A 19940-nucleotide genomic window follows, 5' to 3' on the forward strand; every position below is an offset into this window, starting at 1 on the left:
TGAATTATGCATTTTAGTATGGTTCACAAAACTCCCATGCTCTTGGAGTGTCCTCATGTCTTGTTTCTTTTGTGTTATAATGTATGATCTTTTAATGTTTTACACGTATGAACATATGGGCTTTCTGCGTCATCGTAGCTGTGCAAGCGCAGTGACGCGTGTTATCTGGCGTGCTCTGGCAACTGCTGTAGCGAACCTATTTCTAACATTCGCGGAAAATATTCCGAGTGGTTGTTTGAAAAGCATTACTTTCAAAGTAAATTTCCTTTTGCGCAAGATGAACTCTGTGCTCGAATGTACGATGAATGTCTTAAATCACAGAGCGTTTGACTCTCATTCAAAAATCAACTCTTTGAGGATGACCATTTGGAATAATTTCGAGCCCAGAAGACCAGACATTTATGTCATCGTTAAAAATTTTACTGGCACATTTTGTATCTTAAAGTGTATCAACATTATGTGTGAAAGCTTAGCTTCTCTTGCAGCTTATTAATCTTAGAGACCAATATTATACGTGAAAACTTTTCTTTTCTTGTAGCAACACTGTGTATATTAATTTAAACCATTACCTTTTCTGTTTGTGTGTTCGCACTACTTAACAGTTATGTTGCTATTGGCTGACATCATCACGTGTCCTATGCTCTGAATATGCGCTGTAATCAGCTGGCGAGATTGCGTGACATGAACTGTGACTGGCTTACACCCCTTTTAATGTTGGTGCACATGAGACATCTTTCCAAAACATGTTCCCCCCCCCTCCCTGAGAGACATTTTCTAAAGTACCGGGAAATTCTACACCAGTGTATAAAACCAACCTTTGAAAGGATTGATAAATTTTACAGTTCCAAGGAAATATATACTGTTACTCAACAGAGAAAAACTGTATTTTCATCTGGGAGAAAGTGTATTTTTAACCGGAAAATCCATTTTTTTTTTTTTTTTTTTTTCCTCGTCCACATATACACCCTGCAGCACGACATTGCCTGCAGTGCGTCTCCTGGACATGTGACCACTTCAGTTGGACACTAAATGACTGGAAAATGGTGACCTGGTCAGATGAGTCCCATTTTCAGTTGGCAAGAGTTGATGGTAGGGTTCAAGTGTGGTGCAAATCCCATGAAGCCATGGAGACAAGTTGTCAACGAGGCGCTGTGCAAGCTGGTGGTGGGGGGTCCATAATGGTGTGGGCTGTGTTTACATGGAACGGGCTGGGTTCCCTTGTCCAGCTGATTTGATCATTGACTATAAATGATTGTGTTCAGTTACTCGGAGATCATTTGCAGCCATTCATGGACTTCATGTTCCTGAACAATGATGGAATTTTTATGGATGACAGTGCGCTGTGTCACTGGGCCGCAATTGTTTGTGATGGGTTTGCAGAATATTCTGGACAATACAAACGAATTATTTGGCCATCCAGATTGTCTGACAAGAATACCATCAAACATTCATGGTACATAGTGGAGTTCAGTTCGTGTACAAAGGTCTGCACCAGCAACGCATTTGCGATTCTGGATGGCTATAGAGTCAGCACAGCTCAATATTTCCCTGGGGACTTCCAGTGACTTGTTGAGTCCATGCTATGTTGAGCTGCTGCACTATGCCAGGCAAAAGGAGGTCTGAAATGATAGTAATAGGTACCCCACGTTGTTTTATCACCTCAGTGTATATATTTACATTCGTTTATATGATATGGATCGATTATATAACTAATTAGAATTAAAGGGTCACATGATAAGTAAAGAATTACTTGTAGGTTGTAGCAGGAGTGTGTGCACAAACGCTGTTAGGAAACCGGTATAAAGGTGTGATTTTATTGTTCTGTTTGAATGTTTACCAATCGAGATGGGGAAAAAAGAAGATTGATGGTTTCTTCTTTATTATTCGTGTCAAAGTATCAAACAAAGTAAATTTAATGTAAAGGAGATGAAATATATATTGACAGATTACTCATTTCAAAATTTATAAACAAAGAAATTAAATAGATGGATATAAGGTACGACACAGAACTTAAATGCAGAAATATTGAGCTATGCTGCCTCTGTAGCTGTCCATAATGCCAAAAGTGTTGCTGCTACAGAATTTTGTGTATGAACCAACCTCTCGATTATGTTCCCTAAATGTTCAGTGGGATTCATGTTTGGCGATACGGATGACCAAATCAGTCGCTCAAATTTTTCAGAATGTTCTACAAACTAGTCACAAACAATTGTGGCCTATTGATGTAATGCATCATTGTTTGGGAACTTGACATCCATGAATGGCTGCAGATGGTCCCAAAGTAGACAGGCATAACTGTTTCCAGTCAAGGAGAGTAAAAATATTATGAAAAGGAAAGTTGACACTCACCATATGGTGGAGATGCTGAGTCGCAGATAGGCACAACAAAAAGAGTGTCAGAAATAAAGCTTTCAGCCCATGAGGCCTTCGTCAAAAACACACACACACACACACACACACACACACACACACACACACACAAACTGCAGTCTCAGGCAACTGTAGCCACACAGTCAAGGATGGGTTCAGGTGGACCAGAGGACCCAGCCATTCCTTATGAACATAGCCCACATCGTTATTGAGCTAGAACCAGCTTGTACAGTGTCTTGTTGAAAACTTGGGTATTTGGCTTCCTAGAGCCTGCACTGTTCTTAAAGCCTACTATCAGCTCTTACCAACAGAAATCAGGATTCGTCTGACTAGGCCATGGTTTTCCAGTTGTCTAGCATCCAACAGATATGTTCACTAGTCCGGGAGGGACGCTGCAGGCGAAGTCGTGCTGTTAGCAGAGGCACTTGTCAGTCGTCTGCTGCCATAGCCCATTAATGCCACATTTCACCGTACTGTCGTAACGGATATGTTCGTCATATGTCCCACATTGATATCTATGGCTGTTTCACGTGGTCTTGCTTGTCCGTTAGTTCTGACAATTCTACACAAACGCCACTGCTCTCGGTCATTAAGTGAAGGCTGCTGTTGGCCACTGCATTGTCCATCGTGAGAGGTAGTGCCTGAAATTTGGTATTATCAGCACATTCTTAACACTGTGGAAATGGAATATGAAATTCCCTAACAATGACCTAAACGGAATGTCCCATGTGTCTAGCTCCAACTGCCATTCTGTGTTCAAAGTCTGTTAATTCCCGTTGTGTGACCATGAACACGTTGGAAACCTTTTCGTATGAACCACATGAGAACAAATTACAGCTCTGCCAATGCACAGCCCTTTTACTACTGCCATCCATATCTGTACATATTGCAATGACTTTTGTCATATATATATATAATATTTATACAAATTGTGACCAGTATTTGGCTACAATGATGGCATTTGCTGTAGCCAGTGCCAGTTTCAACCTTGTGCTCAAATCTGGACAATGGCATCACTTCACGAGATGACGAGAAGTGTGTTCCTCCAAACATTCGCACAGTTAGTGTCTGTCTGGCATGATGCCCCACTTGTTGAGTGTGTTCTTAGATCTTGCAATGCCTGTGCAAATTCTGTTCACGGACCTCTACATGCACCATGCGTTTTCATCCGTTGGTGGCAATTATTCAATTTTGATATGTTGTGGGTACCTCTGTTTCTGTAGTTCAGCCCCATCTTTCCTTAAGTCTGATTGAAATGTAGAAGAATACTCAAAAGAACAATTCCGAGCTTCAGATGAGCTGATTCATGAAGGGGATAGGCTGAAATGGCACAAACAGTGCATCTCCATATTAGTAGCCACTTCACGTCTGATATTGTATGGAACTATGACTTGCGGTGAATAAAACTTCTGTATTTATTGTTTTAAATAGCATGTGAGTAGGCTGCAGATTTTATTCAAGGTAGCAACTTTCTTTTTCCATGAGATGATTTCTACCACACAGGACAAGCATATTCCATAGCAGATTGCTAGGACAGTGTCCTTACTCCTTGTTGTCAGAGGATGGACACCCCACACAGGTCCAGTTACCTTACATAGCTGGCAATTTGTGATGAAACCTTTGCCATAATTTTGATGCAATCTGTCTTGAAGTTTAGAGAGAGGTCTAAGGTAACACCTTGGAGTACCCAGGGCTAGGTTATCCACATACAAGAAATTCTTTGTATGAAGTGTGAGTGGTTGGTCATTAGCCTAAAAGTTAAACAGCACTGGCACTTTAACACAGCCTTGTAGAAGACCATTTTCCTGTATTCTCCATCTGCTCCATTGACCTTGGAATTTGGTACAACAATTGTACAACAGGATGCAAATAATTTGTGTAAGCTTGAAGTCCGTGGTAAGATGGTAGCTCTTGCTTAAAACTATTATGTATAGTGTCGTATCCCAAAGAGAAATGGAAAAAAAGCGGCTCCAGTAATATCATCATGTTGAAGCCTATATTCTACACGCTGTGTCAGATTAAGAATCCATGTAAATTCTTTCCTGGCCTGAATGCACCACACTCTGGAATTAGGAGAGATTTGATGACTATTGTTATACAATTTAGAATTATTCCTTCAAAAATTTCATACGGATGATACACGGGGAAGTTGGTCTGAAGTTCTATGAGTTTGTAGGCTGTGTACAAAGTTCCATAATGGCAACCACATAAGTCTTTCTGAAGATTTTAGGGACTTGACATTGTTCCAGACAATTCCTGAAAGCTGTAGAATCTGTTGAGTGGTAACATTTGTGAATCTGTTCCATATATCATGTAACCCAGCTGCCTTGCTAGCCTACTTCTTCCCATGGGATCTTCCAACTCTTTGATATTGAAATGTTTGGAGAGACTGAATGTTTCTTGTTCAGTATTTCTTTGAAGCTGTGGTGGCCGTTTTTGTTTATCTGTCCTGTCATATGTTAGAACTGACGAGTGCTCTGATTGGCTGTAATGTTCATGGGTAGAGGACGTCATTATTCAGATGTCTTGGTAGCTTCCACGCTTCTCTGGTGTTTTTTGCTTAGTCTTGTTTTTCCATCAACTTAATCCAACATTATCTCTTTATTTCGTCCATAGACTGGATTATCCATTGACCAGCTTGGTATGTAAGCCATGCATGTACTGAGACCTACTACATTGTGGGATCAATTTAAGAGAGGATTCTTTTCTATAGCATTAGTAAAAGCGTCATATGTCTAAAGAGGTTCAATATCTGATATCAGTTCACCTAAACACTTTGTGTATTTCACCCAGTCAACTTTCCAAAGTTGTGTAACCACCGAAATAGTACAAACTGTGTCTTGCCGAGACAACTTGACACGTAGGGATCTATGTTTTGCTTTGGGCATGGGTTTGCAGGCAAATTTCACACACTGCTCCGATGTGGCTGCACTCACAAAAATGAGCCTCCAAGAAGAAATCTTTATCCCCCTCTCCACCCCGGCGTGTTTCGTCTGACGCTCCATCCGCGAGTCGCTGCTCCCGGCCGTCCTCAGTTTCGCTGGGACGCTCTGCTGCCAGGCACTCAGCTGGCCTCTCGTCGGCGAATGATGCTGCCCCTCCTACGCAACCCGGGAAAGCGACCGCAGCTGGCGATGACTCGATGGAACAGGATCCGCCTCCTGCCGGTTGTAGCGTTGTTCCCTCGAAACCTGGCCCTCCGCGGCCGTCGAGAATATTCAATCTAATCGGGAGGAATTACAACTGCTCCTCCGCTTGCACTGTCCGCTCGTCCTTGGTCTCCAGGAAACCAAGTTGCGCCCAACTGACCGTATTGCTTTTACCCACTGTACCTAGGAGCAGTCTGACCTCACCCCTGCGGACGGTATTCCAGCTCATGGTGGGGTCATGTTGCTCGTTCGGGACAATGTCTATTACCATCCCATCCCATTGACCACCCCACTCCAAGCAATAGCTGTCCGTATGACTCTTTCTGCCTTTACTTTTTCTGTTTGTACCGTCTACACTCCATCGTCATCCGCAGTTAGTCGGGCTGACATGATGCACCTGATTGTTCAGCTTCCTCCGCCGTTTTTATTGTTTGGCGACTTCAACGCCCATCATCCCCTTTGGGGCTCTCCTGCATCCTGTCAGAGAGGCTCCCTCTTGGCAGATGTCTTCAACCATCTCAATCTTGTCTGCCTCAATACTGGCGCCCCGACTTTCCTCTTGGACTCCACTCATACCTACTCCCACTTGGACCTCTCGATCTGTTCTACCACTCTTGCCCGTCGGTTCGAGTGGTATGTCCTTTCTGACACCTATTTGAGCGACCACTTCCCCTGTGTCGTTCGTCTCCTACACCACACCCCATCCCCATGTCCTTCGAGCTGGAACATACCGAAAGCTGACTGGGGACTTTACTCCTCCCTGGCGACCTTTCCGGACCACGATTTTATCAGTTGTGACAGTCAGGTCGAATACCTCACGGCTGTTATCATCAATGCTGCCGAACGTTCCATTCCTCGTACTACCTCTTCTTCACATCGTGTTTCCGTCCCCTGGTGGAATGAGGCTTGTATAGATGCTATCCGTGCTCGACGACGTGCTTTACGCACCTTTCACCGCCATCCTACGTTGGCGAATTGTATTGGATACAAACGACTCCGAGCGCAATGCCGTAGAGTCATCAAAGACAGCAAAAAAGCTTGTTGGGCCTCTTTCACCAGCTCCTTTAACAGTTTTACTCCCTCTTCTGTCGTCTGGGGTGGCCTGCGCCGGCTGTCAGGCATTAAGGCCCACTCCTCGGCACCTGGCCTGACTTCAGGTAATGAGGTCCTTGTTGATCCTGTGGATGTCTCCAATGCCTTCGGCCGTTTTTTCGCGGAGGTTTCGAGCTCTGCCCATTACCACCCTGCCTTCCTTCCCAGGAAAGAGGCAGAAGAGGCTTGGCGACCTTCCTTCCACTCGCTGAATCTGGAACATTATAATGCCCCCTTTACTATGCGGGAACTCGAACGAGCACTTGCACTGTCCCGGTCCTCTGCTCCGGGGCCAGATGCCATTCACGTTCAGATGCTGGCACACCTTTCTCCGGCAGGCAAAAGCTTCCTTCTTCGTACCTACAATCGCGTCTGGACTGAAGGTCAAGTCCCCATGCGTTGGCATGACGCCGTCGTTGTTCCTATACCCAAACCCGGGAAGGATAGACACCTTCCTTCTAGTTACCGCCCCATTTCTCTTACAAGCTCTGTCTGTAAGGTGATGGAGCGCATGGTTAACGCTTAGTTAGTTTGGATTCTTGAATCTTGACGGCTATTTACCAATGTTCTATGCGGCTTTCGTCACCGCCACTCCGCTGTTGACCACCTTGTGACGTTGTCGACATTCATCATGAACAACTTTTTGCGAAAGCGCCAAATGGTAGCAGTGTTCTTCGATTTGGAGAAGGCTTATGATACCTGTTGGAGAGGAGGTATCCTCCGCACTATGCACAGGTGGGGTCTACGCGGTCGCCTGCCCCTTTTTATTGATTCCTTTTTAACAGACCGAAAGTTTAGGGTACGTGTGGGTTCCGCCTTGTCCGACGTCTTCCTCCAGGAGAACGGAGTGTCTCAGGGCTCCGTCTTGATCGTAGCCCTTTTTGCCATAGCGATCAATCCTATTATGGATTGTATTCCACCTAATGTCTCAGGCTCTCTTTTTGTCGATGACTTCGCGATCTACTGCAGTGCCCAGAGAACATGCCTCCTGGAGCGCTGCCTTCAGCATTGTCTAGACAGCCTATACTCATGGAGTGTGACAAATGGTTTCCGGTTCTCTGAAGAGAAGACGGTTTGCATCAACTTTTGGCGATATAAAACGTTCCTTCCGCCATCCTTACATCTCGGTCCCGTTGTTCTCCCATTCGTGGAAACAACTAAGTTTCTAGGGCTCACACTGGACAGGAAACTTTGTTGGTCTCCGCACGTCTCTTATTTGGCTGCCCGTTGTACACGTTCCCTTAATGTCCTCAGAGTTCTTAGTGGTTCATCTTGGGGAGCGGATCGCACTGTCCTGCTTCGCTTGTATCGGTCCATAGTCCGATCGAAGCTGGATTATGGGAGCCTCGTCTATTCGTCTGCTCGGCCATCCCTCTTACGCCATCTCAACTCCATCCACCATAGGGGGTTACGTCTTGCGACCGGAGCCATCTACACTAGTCCCGCCGAGAGTCTTTATGCTGAAGCTGCCGAATTACCATTGACCTACCAGCGCGACGTACTGCTTTGTCGGTATGCCTGCCGGCTGTTGTCAATGCCCGACCACCCCTCTTATCAGTCCTTCGCCGATTCTCTCGACCGTCAGTATGGGTTGTATGTGTCTGCCCTGCGCGCGGGTCAGCTTCCCCCACCCCCAGCTCCCAGCTGTGGATATCCTTGATTGTATGTAGATTATGTATATTATTAAAGTACTGAAATGAAAGTAAGAATAAAGCAGAGTTGGATTTAACTTGTTGTTTAGTATAGAGAGTAATTAAAAATGAACCTGAAATTGGGATCAACTTGTAAAATTAATGTAAATAAAATTTTGAAAGATTTCACATTTATCCATTATTAAATGGTAATGCTATGCATATTCATGATTATATCACTGTAATAGTTAATACTTGTGTAGTTATGTGTATATAATACACACTCTGGGGAAAAATCTATTCCAGGCCTTAATTTGTCTGGTGGACAAGAAAACTGGTGAAAAGTCGAAGACAAGGCCCCGCTTTGTGAAGCAAGACCAAGTTGCTATTATGAGGATAGAATGTGCAGGTGTTATTTGCATGGAACAATTCAAACTTTTTCCCCAGATGGGAAGGTTTACACTAAGAGATGAAGGTAAGTTGCTTTAAAAATTATATGAGCAGTACATTGTTTCCTTTGTTCAAGTTTGTATTGTGGAACTATAATTTTGAATTGGACATATTTCTAAGTAGTGTGGGAATAGAGAAGTCATTGGTCAAACTCTTCTGTAAAAGATCACGGATACCTTCATTAGTAAATTGTGCCAAATTTAAAACAGTGTATTCGCACTGAATTCAGTTACACTTACTTTGTTAATCAATGTAAAAAAACAGTATACTTTATGTGCCAGTGCTAGAAAAATGTTTTTAACTGCAGTATTTGTGTCAGTCTTTGATGCCAAGAGATTTTTTAATTTTATTTGATGACCAGTTTCATTTGACAGCAGCCATCTTCAAATTAGCAGCAGTATCATCACAGACCCCACTGTATGGGTCTTCCACAAACTTTATCCTTCAATTTTATCACATATTGTATTTTCTGATGCTGCCAACACCTCGGCAGAAATTATATGTTGTTTTTACAGTTATATTTGCAGATATATTATTGTGAAGATGAACATTACTGATTGAAACAGGTTTAGACGTAAAAATAAACTCTTGATAAATACAGTGACTTCAAGCATCTGTGTGTTCATCATTTGAGAATATAGTCACCGCTCATGAAGAAAGATTGCATACGGTTTACAAGCAATCTTTCAGTGTAATATAATAATATCTTGACTCACTTATTATTTATCTCAGTTGCATTGAAAACTCTTTCTTCTGTAGAAGCTATCATTAATCTGATAGTTCATGTGTACTGCACTACTTAAGACAGGGCATAGTTTTGTTAGACATGACATACAGGGGATAGGCAAAATAATGTGAACACCTTTACTTGCTTGGGAATGGTTTATTCATAAGGTGTTGGACCCCTATTTGCCCATAATACAGCTGCAATTCCTCTTGGAGTACTGGCATATAATGATAGTATAGTCTCCAGTGGAATGTTATGCCACTCTTTGATCAGAACCTCCTCTAGCTCCTGTAATGACGAGGGAGGCAGAAACTTGCTCCAGAGTTTGAGTGCCTATACCAGCCACAAGGGTTCGATAATGTTCAAGTCTGTGGACTGTGCTGACCAGGGAAGATACTGCAGTTCAGTTACATGCTCCTCATACCACGATAGTACTGTTTTGGTTCCCTGAAAGAGTGCATTGTCACCCTGAAATATGGCATCATTATTGGAACAACATTTGAATCAAGGAGTGCACCTGATCACCTAAAATGTTCACATAAACGTTGGCTGTAACACAGCCTTTGAGAGTAATGATGAAACCAGCACAGTACCATGATATGGTTGCCCAAACCATCACACTTCTTCCTTCATGCTTAACCGTTGGACTCAAGCAATTAAGATTTTAGGTTTCTTTTGGTGTTTTCCAGGCGTAAACCTGACCCGATGTTGGAAATAATGAAAATGTAGACTCGTTGGGCCATATGATGTGTTTCCACTGATAAGCCGTCCACTATTTATGCTCCTTACACCATATTTTATGCTTTGCATTAGTTGTTGTCACTAATGGTTTTGGTATAGCAGCTCGTCCTTGAACATTCGCTTTGTGGAATTCTCGCTGGACAGTATCGATAGATTCGGGGTCTCGAAAATGGCTATTGAGCTCTGCAGTCACCTTAGCCACTGCAGTTTTGTGTTGGTTTGACAAAATTTGGTTAGTGTTGATGATGTCTGTCATTTAGTTTTGATTTGCACCCACTATTATATTTACATGATGATGTCTTTCCATGTTTTGTGTAGGCTGTCATGACTGTTGAAACAGTTGCTCTTGAAACACTCAATAAGTTGGCTATCTTGGTTACTGATGCTCGAGCTAATCGGGTACCTGCAATCTGCCCTCTTTGGAACTCTGTTAGGTCTTTCATTCCATGTTGACCTTGGCCTCTGAAAGCAAGTACAAAGTGTGCACTACTCATAAACAACCTGCACTGATGCCTAGTACGTACTGAACACTCACAGTCCAGCGCAATACATGCCTTACTTGCTTTGTTGACCATCAAACACAACCATCCCATTACTGCCATTGTTCGCATTATTTTGCCTATCCCTTGTAGTCTTTCTTAGACTTGTCTCACTCGCATGTTGTAATATATGTGTTTGTGGGGGGGGGGGGGGGGGGGGTTACGTGGACAATAGGGTTAATTCCCATCAATATTGACATTTTTACTCCCTAACTGTACTGACAATACTGTTTTCTATTGTAACTTTTTTTCTGATCAGAATGAGCTGCTACAAGTCTTATGTGGAATGTGTTTCCTTGTGTGTAAACAGAATGAGTAGTGTTAATCTGTCACTGTATAAAGTAGCCATTGAACAGTAAAACCATACATACATAGGAAGTAAAACTAGTCGGAGCGAGCAGAGTGAGGAGAGGAATAATCATTTTCCAAAGGCTGTGGTCTGATGGAGTGCTGTGTGCTCTGAATTCTCTCTTTTTTTTTTTCCTCACCCAGTATTTTGCAGTACTGTATTATTCTCATATTATTTTTGTTTTCTGTTTATTAGTAAGCAGTTGCTCTTAGGTGGTTAGTCCCAGTTAACTGACTCCATTCACATTCTAACACCAAAACTTAGCTGACAGGTGAAAACATATATTGTCATTTTGAACTTGGCATATTTTGAACATACATTAGGCAACCACAATGGAAAAAAGAAATATTTATAAATCTTTTCATCACAGAATTTTTTTGTAGATCTTTCTGATCCTATTTTCAGGACTATCTGCTGTCTCTTTTTGAAGGTTTTGTTGCTAAAAATTAAAAAAAAAATTAATAGAGATTGCCTGAACGTTATCTAGTTAGTGTCTGAACGTTATCTAGTTAGAAATACACTACCTCCACTCCCTAAAAGAAATAACCACTGCCCCCGTCCCCCTCATACACACACACACACACACACACACACACACACACACACACACATAACAAGAATGGAGGCCTCATGTCATTACAGTTCTTTCTGTTCCTGTGCTGCACTGTTACTCAGTACTACATCTTTCCTCAGGGTTGGTCTATAGCACCTACTTCCTGTTGACAATCTAGCTTGTATGTAGGAAATCAGTTATGGCTTTTCAAATTTGTTTATTTTACAGCATTTATTTCAATTAGCTCATGTTTGGTCCCCACATCCAAAAATTCAGCAACGAACCAGCATGGTAGCTGGTCTATGGAGGCGGGCTGTTGAATAACTTTACGTTGGTAGCCCACAGACTACAAAGAGAACATATTATGGTTCCAAGCTGTTATCTCCCCAGATGTACCAAGGAATAGGTTCACATTTGTTTTGAGCATTGGGGCTGCAGGCTGTGGCCATGAGGCCTGGTAATCTACCTGTGTGTCACTTGTGGGTAGAATTCTTGTTCATAGTTGATGGCATCATTGCGGTTATCTTGTATAGTGAAAAAACTAAAGTTATCAACTGTTGGCTGTGATATTCTAGCAGTTCTCTTCAGACACAGCTGAATGCGTCAGTGCAGATGGTTACTCCATAAGAACTCCTTGGCCTCACAATGGCAGAAAAACAAAATAAAGTGGACTGCAGAAACATACTACCCTCAGTACCTAGTGCACACCTGGGCTGATGGAGGGTTCTTTTTACTTAATGGGTCTAGTGTCTTTGTAGATAATACTGAAAATGCATTTGGAGAAATCTGTTCCCTTAGAAACAATAGAGAGGTTTGGTCTTAATCAAAACAGCCAATCCTACCCATTCCCGAATGCTGCTCTCTTGCAAGAAACTTGGTGAAGCACCTATTACCGTAACACCCTATAAGAGCCTGAACATGGGACAGGGCTTAGTTTTTCACTGGGACTTACACTGCGTACAGATCAGGAATTATGTGAAGGTTCCACTTCGTATCTAGGCCCACTAGACAACAAGGTTGGCCCTGGAGTATTCATTCTTGCTTTGACAGGATTTCCTGCCTGAGAAAGTTATCATTATCTATTTTGATGCGAAGCCATATTTCCAATCCTTATGTGGTGCTTCAAATGCCAACAGTTCGAACATATGACTTCCCATTGTACGAACAAGCCAGTTTGTTCAGGTTGTGGTCTGCTGCTTCATGTAAACTTGTCATGTGATCAACTGTCATTTGTTGTCAATTTTAGATGTGACATCCCTCCCTGATGCCCGTAGTGTGCTACCTTAATCATGTAACATAAAAATACAGGAAGGAATGAAACAATATTATGAGAAGGAAAGTTGCTACTCACCATACAGCAGGGATGCTGAGTCGCAGATATGCTGTGTGGTGAGTAGCAACTTTCCTTCTCATAATGTTGTTACATTCCATCCTGGATTTTCCACGTTTGATAAAATCCAGGAACTTAGTCCCCAATCACCTCTCATATTTTGAGGTTCAGAAAGAGTATGATCACTTTTGTCTAGGGACAGGAAAATTTCACATATACAACAAAGCAAAAAATGATGTGAAATCTGTGATTATTAGCTACATAACGCTAAATTGTCTGCTTTTACATATTGTCGCAAACTTCGGAATTTTTCCTTTTTCCCGTTTAAATATGTTGTAAATCTTAAGTGTAGCAGTTTTCTCTATGTCAAGAATTACGGCTCTAAATGTGACATCACATGAAAATACCCTACTTGAGCAATCTCCATTCCAGTAATAGTTGTAATCACTGGGGTTCATTTCCCAACACTTTCGCACAACATGTGGCCTCGGCTGCCAGAAACTGTGGTCGTGTGTGGGTGGGGGGGGGGGGGGGGGGGGGCTGATTCCCATGAAGGTCTTTTTGGCCAAAAGCTTATGTGTTTCATAGTTTTTTGTTGTGCATATCCGTTACTCAGCATCTCCTCTATATGGTGAGTAGCAACTATCCTTTTCATAATATTATCATTATACCATCCTGGATTTTTAAAAATAATATTGAAATAAACAATCTGCGTTATGTTTCGTAGCCATAAATAAGTTTTGGTGACTTGGCTGATAGCAGCAAACCACACTGGCACCATCTTAATTTATGTGTTTGTGATGTTAATTTCCTGTAATTTGTGTTTTTCATATTTATATTTGCATAGCACAATAATATGCAGTTAATTGATGCACTGCACTAATGATTTCTCAAAATCACGTCATTTTTGGTTCAGTTTGCTGTACAAAAATATCATTAAATCTGATGTTGTAGGATAAAACTATTACCTGTGTTCTAAGCAAAAGGTAAAGATTATTTCGTTATAGTGGAGAGATGAATATTCGGTGATTAAGAGAACAAACATTTGAGAAATATGAAGGGATGAAGACTTAAGGCAGAGGTGAAGGAAACAGTGAAATGCACTGTGTTGCACATTCAAGTTAGGCTAACAAATTTCATGCCCACAGATCCATCTAATCTATGTTCATAACCCTAGGTTCATGTTTCGGCCATGGGATGAACTCTATTAATGCTTACATGGCAAACTCTGTTATGTGTACCTAGAATGACTAGAATCAGCAGTGTAAGATATTCTGGAGCAATACAAATATGATGCCTACATGTGGACATCATTATAGGCGTTCGTTTTCATACTATAGTGAAGTTTGACAGATGGGATGCATAATATCTCAGAGGAGAACATTGATGTTACAACAATACTTCCACAAAGATTGTGGTTGGAAAGTTAGTTTTCTTTAACTGGTTAGATTTAAAGGGTTTAATATTAATTGATGTATATACTTTCATTTCCAACATAACAGCGAAAAGCAATGAAATTAGACAAAAATAAGGAACATGCAGTACTTGAAAGATCAGCCCCCAAAAACTAATACCAATGTTGCCAAAAAATAAAGCTAATATTGACAGAAAATAACAAGATTGGCAAATCAGTAACACTATAATTATCCATAAAATAAAACAGTTTTTCCTGTCCCTCCTTGCATCCCATACCAGTGACATCAGATTTTGCCACTACTATGGCCAGGTCGTTGGCAGTGCCTTGAGTACTCAATCCCTTCAGCATCAATCTCCAGTAATCGTGCATCAATTACTCCATGGGGAAGATAGGCCCTTCCCTCTTGTGGTTCCTGCAGCACAATCTTACTTTTACTCCCTGCACCTGGCCAGAGAAGTGCTATATGAGTGGCATATCTCCTGTTACTTCTGATTGTCATGGAGTTCTCACTATGTTAAAACATATTTTTCTGACAGATAAATTCTTGTCTGCACTGTATTGTATGTTGCTCATGGAAAATTTATGTTATTAAATTGAGAAGTCACCTAATGCAGGGCTGTTATTAACAGAAATTTTACTGTTTTTATTGCTGCCCTTTTCGTATTCTTATCCTCTAGACATTGATATAATATGACAGCCGTTTACTACATGGTGGGAAATGAAGAAGAAACAGACAAGGGCATGATTTCTTATGAATTTATGTCAACATAGATTTTATATCATATTTTTATGGTGAAAATGGGAATGCTACTATGAATGAGCTACCACATGAAAAGTATTTATTATTGCAGCATTTAAGATTTGCCATCTTATGCTATATTTTTTCTGTCTTAATGTTGTCTTACAGAAAAAGAATGACTTTGCTGCCTTTGGATTCTTCTTTACTCTTCTCCCCTACGCTCACAAGCTACTACGATAAGTCTAGAGTTATTAGAAGTTCTTAGGCCTGTATACAGCTCAAAGAACATACCAAATAAGTAGATAAAAACTGTGTACTACTATCCATTTCATAATGGTTGGCCTCTGAATTTGAGATTTTGTTTACATTGCATGACAAACATCAACATGTTACATCTTGATGAATTGTGGAAATGTCTACTTTTATTCAGTATATGAATATCGTATTTTCGTTGAAAATGGGGTACGTACATTGGTAATATTTAAGAGCAAGCATGCTTTTTTTGAACATTTTTTGGCAAATGTAAACTTTGAAAATTCATAGAAATAAGACATTAATTAGAAAAAAAAAAAATTCCTTTGCACAGTTTGAAGATACAGCCATTTCTATTTACAGGTGAATTTTCATTGCTTTCCAATTAGTCATTTAGTCCTAATAATGGTGGATATTGATTGCCGCAGTTTGCCTAGTGGTGGTTAGTATTCAGATGAGAAATATAAATACAGGGTCTGATGTTGCATTTCACAGCAGTTACATTTTAATACACATAAATCTCCAAAAAGCGCTATTATCACTTCCTTAATTTATACGCTTTCGTGTCTTTATGTGCCGCATGCTTTTATGTAAATGATGTTGCCTGACCTCTGAGCAATCTTTCCACTTCATTGTTCATCGTTGTGTACTTGTGAGATAAAGTCATCATAACATAATTAGTTGACTTGTATGTGTATGAAACCATGCATCATTTATGCAGTTGTGAAGTCGATGGTTATCAGTGCGCATCGTAACTAGCATTTATGACTTCTACGTGGAAATGCAACAGTAGCACCCATATTGGAGACGTGGAAGAATTACCTGATATAAGTGAAACAATTTTAGGTGTTGTATTGCGAAATTGGGTTGTTTGATGATGGAAGGAAATGTGTGGAGTCATTTTGTTACTGGTTGTTAAGTTGCGTAAAGAAAAGTTGCAATTTTTGTTGCTCCCTCCAGTGCTCTCATCAACCTCAGGAATATTGTTGCACTTCATTTTCTGGCTCCAGATCCATTCACCATTGCATAGTTTGTAGTATAAGGGTGAAAAATGACTGAAAATTTGTAATGTAGCCATGAACTGTCGCTCCCACAAATGCAAAGGTGTGCTTTAAATTTAAAAAGTCCATATAAATGCATATTCATATGTAAACATGCCCATGTTTTTTGGATTAGAACAGGATATTCAGGCTTTGGTCCTTTCTTATTAACTTCATTGCAAAGTGTACTTCACCAGCTTAGAATATTGTGCTTCAAGTTAACAATCCCTGTAACATCGAAAGCATTGCTTTGAGAAAAATTGCATCATTTCTGTCAAAAGTCTACTGATATTATGTGACAGTTCGCCATGTGTTCCTGTGAGGATGTCTGATATATCTGAGGCTGTTTCACAATGACATCACATAGTGAAGAATAACAGTAATGAAGGAATGTGTACCAGATGCTTCTTCTTTTATAATGTCAAGTAGTCACTGTGTTTACAGAGATGCCTTGATCTACAGTCATATTGCCATCAGAGAGGCAGTCTTGATTCACACCTACTTACATGAATGTTTCTTTTTTCCCCAAAAAGGAATCTTCAGAAATCATCAGTTTTCTACACCACTATAAGGCACAGTGCATCTCTCACTTATGGGCAAGTTAGAAGTTCACAAATCTGGCACATTTCTGCATCACCTATAGAACAGCAAAGGTGACTTTTCCAAAAGTATTGAAAGAATTTTATTTAAGTACTTCAGACTTTCATCATAATTATTAACAATAAGGGTGCAGTCTAGACTACTTGTAGATTTTGCCATCATATGAGTCCATATTTTACACAGTAAAATTTCCAGAAATGCTTTTACTTTCTCTTTGAAACCGGAGCAATTCGATTGTCAGTTCTTTTATCCAGCTTCAGTTGTGTCAGTGCTTTTAACCTACAGCTGTATCGGGGCAAAATTATACAACATTAATAGTTTCATAAATAATTACTTCACATTTTTCAAAGTCAAGGCCAGGGCTCTGTAGAAACAGAACTAATCGATCATCAGATTGAATTTCTCAGTGGAGTAGGTAGACATTAGCTGCTAAACTGTGGATCATTGGCAAAATTCATGACTTCTCAGTAGCTCTTGCATTATTATTCAGGTATGTTCTTCATTACATACTTAGTGAATTTCTGTATGCCCTCAATGAATTTCTTGATATTGATGTGCGGATTGATTATCATTGTTTTTTGAGGGACAAAGGAGGTAAATATGAATTCTTCAACCACCGAACAGTATAAGAGCCACAAGATTTAGAATAGAGAGCTCTTTCTGCTGGTACATCTTTTAATAATTCGTGAAGGGCACTCAAGTAGAGTACATAATCACCTTGAATTGCAGAAATGCTGCCCTTTAATGCACCATTGACGTAAAGCAGGCCACAACTTCCCAGTTTCAGCAGCTAAGAACTCTTTCGGGAAAGCCATGTTGGTATTGGGACCATCAATATCTGCAATATCTGATAACTTGGGTGTAATAAAGTACCACAATAGTAGACTAGAGAATACCAGCGGGAATTGGGTGCTGGCCATGGGTGTTTTTTGTCTGCTGTCTTCTGTCCTGATAGAACTTTTGATAAAAATAATAACGCAAAAACTGCTCTTTACATAATAAACATTAGTTCAGGGATATTTGGAATTTTTATCGGGAAATGTCAAAGAAACCTTTTGATCAAACACAATAGCCACCCTCACATTAATAGAGTGACAGTCTTTCCTGTTGTTGACAAGCTTAAAGAATGTGAAATCAGCAGGACACCTTCATTAGGCTTTACAGTAATTATCTTCCTTGTTCATATTAAGCTGGACCTTAATCTACCTGATAGCGACAAAATTTTTGTAAGCTGTATAGCACTGCCAAATAACAAACTAAAAATAGTGTTATGTGAGTGTGTTCTTCAAAATATCAGATTAATTTTTTCTTTTTTTTCCAGGTAAAACTATTGCCATAGGTAAAGTACTGAAAGTAATCGAATAAATTGTTTAAATATTAAATTGAAGTTGGCTTATTAAAGAAGAGTGAGTGTTAAGGTGGTTTTATCTATCTGCAACATGACAAGAAGAGCTGAGAAGACAGTGGAAGAAAGGGCAACTATCTGAGCAGCAAGGATTTTCATAACAGTGGATTTACCAGCATTCTACATTGAATTATTGTATACAATCCATATAGTCTGAATGCTACCTGGATGGGTGCAATGAAGGCTGTATTGTTGCTTCCCTGTCAGAAACAGTGGTTACTGCATGAAACATTGTAGGCGGCAATCAGACATTTCACTTATGAACTGATAATGTGAATAATGAAAACTGAGTGAAATACAGAAATGAGAACATTCACAGGTGCTTTCTTCTAGAAGCTAGAGGTGCAAGTTATGCATCAGATTTTTGCATATTTGAGTGAATGGTAGTGTGTGTGTGTGTGTGTGTGTGTGTGTGTGAGAGAGAGAGAGAGAGAGAGAGACGCTGTGTAAATGGAATTGAGTGACAAGTTATTTGCGATAATTTAGTTAAAGGGGAAGGAATATTGTGACAGGGAAAGACTAGGGCTCTATTTCAATGATCGTTTGACACCAGTTACTCTATTTGTTCTTTTTTTCTGTGAAACTAATGCTTCCATGTTCAATAAACAGACAGATGAATTGCAGATTTTGGTATCAGACAATATATATATAAATAAAACTTCTATGGCACATATATTTTTCAACATTATTGTATATGGGCAATAAATGAAAACTTGCACGACTTGAAATATAATGCCATATTTTGTTACATAACTGCTCTTTATCAAGCTTTTATCTAGGTATTGACTTATACTGTTTGCTTGAAGTTTAATTTTGAACCTTTCAGCATATTCACGGTAAAGTTATGCAATGTTTTTAATAGCTTTTACTTATGCACATAGTAGAATGGGTATTTAATGCAGTTTATCTGCACAATATGGCCTTATAATCCATGGTGAATGACATTAGTAAAAAAAAAATTCTAAAGAAACTTTATAACCTTGTGCCAGATTTGTTGATGCTAATAACTTTGTAGTTATAAACAGTTGAAAGAGATTTGAATTTAGTTAATAAACAGTGTTGCAAATGAACAAGCTATGATATTAAGTTCTCAAGTATTACAAATGTGGCAGTACAGCTTTACGGTTGTATCTTGGAAGTATTTCACGTAACAGTGTGAAAGCAATGACTGCATCTGTTCCAGTGAATTTTGTGAAATGTACTGCAAAAATTACTGCGTAACAGACTGAAATATGGAAAAAATCTTATTTTAGTTTAATGTGTTATAAAATATAAAGTAACTTATTTTTTAAAGATACTGGAAAATGCTGTTGAGTCTAAATTTTTTCTTGTGAGGATGTCACGGCGCCCTACCTTTTCTCTCCTACCATTTGGTCATGATATAATATGAGTCCTTTCTTTGTTTTAAAAGAACCTGCTCAGTAGTTTTTACCAGAGAACATCTGTATATATATTTCTCACTGAGAATGAAACTGAGAAAGTTTGGACAGAAGGGTTTGTTTACATGACAGAAGCAGAAGAATGTCTTGAACATTCTCATCTTTATATTACATGGA

The 19940-nt window shown here is 40.1% G+C and overlaps 1 protein-coding gene across 1 annotated transcript in view; it reads left to right on the plus strand.

Moving 5' to 3' along the window:
• Window positions 1-19689, plus strand: part of LOC124595021 (eukaryotic peptide chain release factor GTP-binding subunit ERF3A) — a 64046-nt gene extending 44357 nt beyond the window's left edge. The window contains exons 9-10 of the mRNA XM_047133571.1: window positions 8549-8717; window positions 18301-19689. Coding sequence (XP_046989527.1) covers window positions 8549-8717; window positions 18301-18344 — 213 coding nt within the window. The 3' untranslated portion in view covers window positions 18345-19689. The remainder of the gene's footprint in view (window positions 1-8548; window positions 8718-18300) is intronic.
• Window positions 19690-19940: the final 251 nt, after the last annotated feature.

Source organism: Schistocerca americana, chromosome 2, assembly GCF_021461395.2.
Source record: "Schistocerca americana isolate TAMUIC-IGC-003095 chromosome 2, iqSchAmer2.1, whole genome shotgun sequence".
Lineage (NCBI taxonomy): Eukaryota > Metazoa > Arthropoda > Insecta > Orthoptera > Acrididae > Schistocerca > Schistocerca americana.